Below are 6,037 nucleotides of genomic sequence, written 5' to 3'. Positions count from 1 at the left end.
GCTGGATCATAGAGACATGAAGGAGTTCTTTGAATTGTCATTGCGAGTGTTTCGTACAGTACATGTTGTGATGAGGCCACTTCTGTTTTTTTGGCGAACCCCGGTCTTCTCGTGGCCAAAACTATTCACGGCCTCGTAATGAACAAAAAAAAAGTCAGCGAGAGAGAACCCAGACTCGACCCGCGGGCTCGGGCGGCCCGATCTTATCTCTAGTCAGTGTCACCTGTCAGCTCATTGTCGTCCCGGTGCGCCATTTTATTTCGAATCACCCGCGAAACTATTTGTTGGCGGTGATGTCGGAATCCCGTCTCACGAAGCTTCGGGCGGAGCAACGCGCGTTCCGAGGCATCGGGCGTGGCCACAAGCGAAATCGACACATGCCTCGAAGCGCGCTTCGCAGATTTTCTTCCGGTTTACTCGGCACACGCATCGGAGCCTCGGCACAGTCGGGCACATCACTAGTCTCTACATGTTGCTGCATAATTTCTATTCGATGATCTGTTGCTTAAAGCATTATAAGATGCTATGTGTTAGCACATCTAGGTCATTTTGCATTGTGCGTTAGCATTAATCTAGTGGGCATTGAAAGTGACCTGGTTGTTTTAAATACGCAACTTGTAAAATTCTCTTTATGGGAGTGGCAATAAATAGCTCGAGGCCTCATTTTTCAGGAATTGATCACTCTGTGCCAGACTTCTTGTTGTGAAGGGAGTTGAGTTCGCTGCCACCATGTAGTGCTCATCTCTCAACTTTTTGCTTGCAAGTCAAAGCAAAGAATCGGCCAAATGAGAGCTCACATATAACAAAATCGGGTTACTTGTATCTCAAGGTACCATTGTACTCTTGTTTTGAACATTGATAAGCAGAAAATGGTCAAAACATTTGTTGATCACATTTCCTCCAGGTGATGTTATCGTCTACGTGAACGACATCTGCGTGTTGGGCACCACACATGCCGACGTTGTCAAGCTTTTCCAGTCGGTTCCCATCGGTCAGAGCGTCACCCTGGTGCTTTGCCGGGGCTACCCTCTCCCCTTTGACCCTGAGGATCCCAACGCGGCAGCCAGCAGCTCCATGACGCCTATCGGGATGGAGCACCGCCCGCTTGTGGTGAACGGTCGCAGCAGCTACGATCCTTACATGGAGTATCTGTCGCTGAGCTCCCAGCTGCCCGCACAGGCCTTGGCACAAGTCGGCACATCCCATCCAGGGGACACCCACCTGGACGGTTCCTCGCTGCCGCCCACCACGCCCGGCTCATCGTCAGCGCTCACACCACATGAGGACAACGTTTCCATGGCCTCCTCCGGGACGCCGGGTGTTGCTGGGGCGACGGGCCAAGCGGCCGAGTTGCTGACTGTTACCATTGTGAAAGGAGCGGAGGGCTTCGGGTTCACTATCGCAGACAGTCCTACTGGCCAGCGAGTCAAACAGGTCAAGTGTTGAAATATGCACAATGTCCTCCAAAAATTGACATAATTTTCAAACCAATGATCTTGAGAACTATTAAGTCCAGCGCCAATGGCAGAAGTTCAATCCGGGGGCAATTTCATAAGTGTTCAATATGTGCACCTCCTGTAACGTGGCACATATCCAGTCGGTCGATAATTTCTTGCCAAACACATTGTGTAAAAAAAAATATCCACAAAATTCGACATAAAAAGCCAGAGGCTAACTTCAAGCTGCGCTCGCAGGTGCTGGATCCGGGCTCACAGGCGGCGGCAGGCCTGATCGAGGGCGATCTGATCCTGGAGGTGAACCAGCAGCCGGTGGCGGCGGCCGGACACGGACGTGTGGTGGAGATGCTCAAAGAGTGCCCCATCGGAACTGAAGCTACGTTGCTCATTCAGAGAGCAGCGACAGGTAAGACGCATCTTTGCTAACTACTGTATACAGCCGTGACATACGGTGAGGAACATGGCTGGTGAGGCACTGACATTAGCGTCAGTAGGCATTTAGTGGCCTATTTGCCATTAAATTAGTAGCATGACAAATCTGGCAAACAGACATTTTGCTGACATGATGTTTGAAGCAGACCTTGAATCACCGGAGTTGGTTTTCCTTTATTGATTAGATACCATTTCAATTGGTAGTCCAATTTTTAGATTTTTTTTTTTTTTTTTTAAGGTCAGATAAATTATCTTCCACATTGACTTTTATTTGGGGTAGAAATTTGGACAGCAGCTACAAATTTGAATTATCTTCCTAAATCAAGTCTGCACGTGCACATTAAGAAGATGTGAGTCCATACATAGCATGAGAAGAGAGTCAGAGGGACGAGGGGGGGCAGTTTCTAGACAAATGCATTACCCCCTGATGCCTGAATTTACATAACGGTATCATAGAAACTATCACATTTTTCTTTAAATCAAAGGATATTTTAATTCATTTTTCTTATGAGACGTTTGAGTGACTTGTTCTCATTTTGTTATTTGCGTTTTTGACTGAATTACATTACGGTACCTTAATTGCTGTGATTTTTTTTCCCCCCCTGCTTTACCTGAATAGCGGCTTATCTGACGCTCCCATGTCGTACCCGCATTTTGGCTAGCAACACACACACACAAAAAAAAAAGACAACTCAAAAAAACTCGCATTGGGGTAGTTGCAAGTCAAGCTACCGACTGCATAGTGTGAAGTCTGTTCAAAAGTGCTGCTGAAGTGAAAGTCCAGAAAGAAAAAGGTCATCCTAAAACCTGAGGGTCTGCAGTAAAAACATTCTTTGGTCTTCACCCGTTAGACACATAAGTGACCTCTGACTGAGGACTCTTGCACCTGCAGGCTTGTGTGGTATTAAAAGGACAAAGAGATGGAGCTATGAGGCCACAAGAAGCCTTGAAATACATTTTACTGCATGTTGTGACTTGGCAGGAAAATTATCACTTGTATAAAAAGGATACAAAAAGTAATTTGGACTTACATCTTTGCTGGGTCGAGCTCTGATGATCAATAGAATTTTTAAACTGTTAGAACGTTTCAAGAAGAAATATGAGGCTTTATTTGCCCTTTAATTACTATATGTAACTTAACTGAAATGCATTGTCCGTGACATGTTCCCTTTAATGGCATCGTTGGCTCGGATGACATACTCATAGTACATGAAGAAAGAACAGCTACACAGTTGCCTGGTCATTCTGGATAAATGTGGTCTCTATTGATAGGCCAGACTTCAGAGAGTATAATTCTCTGTCTCGGTGCTGAAACAAATTGTATTCAAACAAAGACTAAATGTTTTTCTATTATCCTCATCCAAATTGTTTCTTAAATTACACAACGGAAAACTCATTAAAAAAAAAAAAAATCAATGTTTGCAAAACAATGCACCTGAGTGCATTCAGCAAACCCTTCGACTACAACCGAACCAAAGTAGAGGAGAATATAAAACAGGACGTCAATGTTGCAAAAGTTTGATTAAGTTTATTGAATAGAAGCAGACCTTCCATTTTTTTCACTTGAAAACAAGCAATGTGACATTGAAAAAGAAAAACTTTAACAGAAATTTTAGACTAAAACAGTGCAGATTTCCACACATTTTTTGCATTAAATAGACTCTTTGGCCATGACAAATTGCTGTTGCATTCCGACAATCTTTTACAGTAATACCTTGAGTTTAATTTGTTCCATTACTGAGCGCATAACTTGATTTACAAATGCAATGGTGCCGTGAGGTGTGAGATAAATTTGACCACGCTTGGAAACGGTTGTATTTCAAATCATCTTTCCCCATTGAAATGAATGTAAAGTCCATTAATACGTTAAAGATCCCCCACTGCCCCAAAATGTTTTGAATGTGTTTTTGCAGTTACAGTTTGTGATCTACTCTAACTATTGAAAATGAGCAATGTTACGCCCTTTTTATCTCCAAATTCAATATTTTTATGATGACTTCTGTCATCGTCAGTGGAACGAATGTCAAAGGAAGTAAACATTCATGTATCAAATTTCGACTACTGAGCCAGATAACAAATTAATGTGCGTCGTTGTGCCTGATGATTCCTGCTGACGATACACATTCCCCAATGCACCCACTTGACACTTAAAGGCAGGTTTTGTTCTTCATTGTTGCAAGAGATTTCAGACGATGGTGTCGTTCCTTGTCACCTGTCACTTGAATTATGATGAGCTGCTCTTGGGTGCGTTTGATTTCCTGCATATGTAGGGCATTGTTACCGCGCCTGTGAAGCCAAAGACTATGCAGGAATGAGTCCTGAAATAACAGAAGAGAGATTGAGTGAGGCTGTTTCCTGTAAGAGTGCCCACCTGTGAGCATACCGAACACTTGAGGAAAGCCCTGTGAGCATTACTTCTATATCCCTCAGGTCCATGTACACACTAGTAAGCTCTTTGTCCTCACTGCTAAGAAAATTCAACACACGAGTAGAACGACTGCCTCGTAACGTTCCCCCCCCCCCCACTACTAGTGTCATTTTTGGCCAACTTCGTAAGACATCGGCCTTAAACTGCAGATCAAGAGTATTGAACGAATACACGAACGACTTTAAGCACAGCATTTTCTCTTAATGTTTGAGAGGGACTATTTCAGGTGTGAATGAGACCATTTTAGTAGGTTGTGTTATAATGTTTTAGTTGTGTGCGTGCGTGCGTGCGTGCGTGAGGACTTTTACTTTGTGTGAGTGAGAAAGTGTCAGTAGTGAGTGAGAGATTGTTTCAATTGGGTGCATTAGTGTTTAAGTCACCCAAGTGAGAATGTATCAGTAGTACGTTTGAGAGTGATTCAGAACTGTTCTGAGCGAGTTTCAATATTGTGTTGAGAGAGTTTCAGTACTGTTTGTGAGCCTTTTGGAAGGGTGTGAGAGCTTTTCATTTGAGTGATGTGAGAGGTAAAACTGAATTCTGTGCCTGGCGGCCTCTCACAAGATCAGGCCAGAACTCACACAGTCAATTGTGTGGTCTTTTACCATTCCTCCGTTAATGTTCTCCAGCTCATTCCTAACGTTTTGAAGCTGTTGTTTTTGCCCGTGACAAAGTGCCAGTTAATTTGCATTGTATTCTAGATGATTGCACAACAATAAGGACGTTTGTGTTTGTATTTAATTAGCAGTGAAGGCAAGCTCTCTCGCTGTCTCTGTCTCGGTCTCTGTCTGTCTCTGTCTCTGTCTCTGTCTCTCTCTCTCTCTCTCTCTCTCTCTCTCTCTCTCTCTCTCTCTCTCTCGCTTGCTCTCTTCCTCTCTCTTGTGCAAATTTAATGAAGTGAATTAAGTGTAAAATGAATCCGATTCCATTGCACAAATGACAAAAGCCAACACAGTGCGGAGCTGACAGGCAGGCAGCCTGGAGCATGCATGGCATGATTATTGAGCGGCATATTGGACTGATGTCAGCAAACTGTTGCCAAATGTAACTGAAGTGATCATGTCGATGTTGTGTGGTGAGTGATGGCATTGGAGTGTGTACCACGGAGTCAAATGTGTGTGAGAGTGTCAGAGGGTTGAGCAGTTGAGCAGTCGAGGTGAACATGCACGACTCGCCAGCTGCCACCTGGTGGTAAGGCACTGCCACTGCTGCCGGCTCAAACGAACCCCCCAAACTCCACACAGGAATGCAAGAGCCCAGGAATCGAACCCCCAACCTCACAACTGTGAGGCAGACATGTTAAACACTCAAAGCATCCATGCAGCCAGTTTTGTTAATAATGCCAGCCTTATTTTGTTGTCATTTGACATACGAGAAGTCTTGTATCAAGTACCTGAAAGTAAAAAGTATAAATTCAAGCAAAAGTTTATTTGAGTAGAAGTCTTCAAGTAGTTGACAACTGTTCAAGTATGCAGAGAGCTGAAGCTACAATGATCATTACTGTAAAACTGTTCCATAGGGCTGTGCAAAAATGCAAAGATCCACTATAGATTTTAGTTACTGTTTAGGGAAGAGATTTAATTTAATGGCAAGAGAGAAAAAGCAGTTCGAATGACTGATGGTTTGGTGAGCATAGTTCAGTCATGCTGGCCTGAAAGGAGCAGCTGGTAAAAGTGGTGGGCAGGGTGTGTGTGTGTGTGTGTGTGTGTGTGAGTGTGTGTGT

General features: G+C 43.9%; 1 protein-coding gene across 6 annotated transcripts in view; it reads left to right on the top strand.

Annotated features, from left to right (window-relative positions):
- magi2b (membrane associated guanylate kinase, WW and PDZ domain containing 2b) overlaps nt 1-6,037 on the top strand; it is a 122,936-nt gene that overhangs the window by 94,101 nt on the left and 22,798 nt on the right. For all 6 annotated transcript variants that reach the window (XM_019888260.1, XM_019888257.1, XM_019888256.1 and 3 more), the window contains exons 10-11: nt 905-1,434; nt 1,695-1,863. In XM_019888260.1, coding sequence (XP_019743819.1) covers nt 905-1,434; nt 1,695-1,863 — 699 coding nt within the window. The remainder of the gene's footprint in view (nt 1-904; nt 1,435-1,694; nt 1,864-6,037) is intronic.

This window comes from Hippocampus comes, unplaced genomic scaffold (genome assembly GCF_001891065.2).
Source record: "Hippocampus comes isolate QL1 unplaced genomic scaffold, H_comes_QL1_v1.1 scaffold112, whole genome shotgun sequence".
Lineage (NCBI taxonomy): Eukaryota > Metazoa > Chordata > Actinopteri > Syngnathiformes > Syngnathidae > Hippocampus > Hippocampus comes.
The sequence above is the reverse complement of the archived record's forward strand: the minus strand, read 5'-3'. Positions and strand labels throughout refer to the sequence as shown.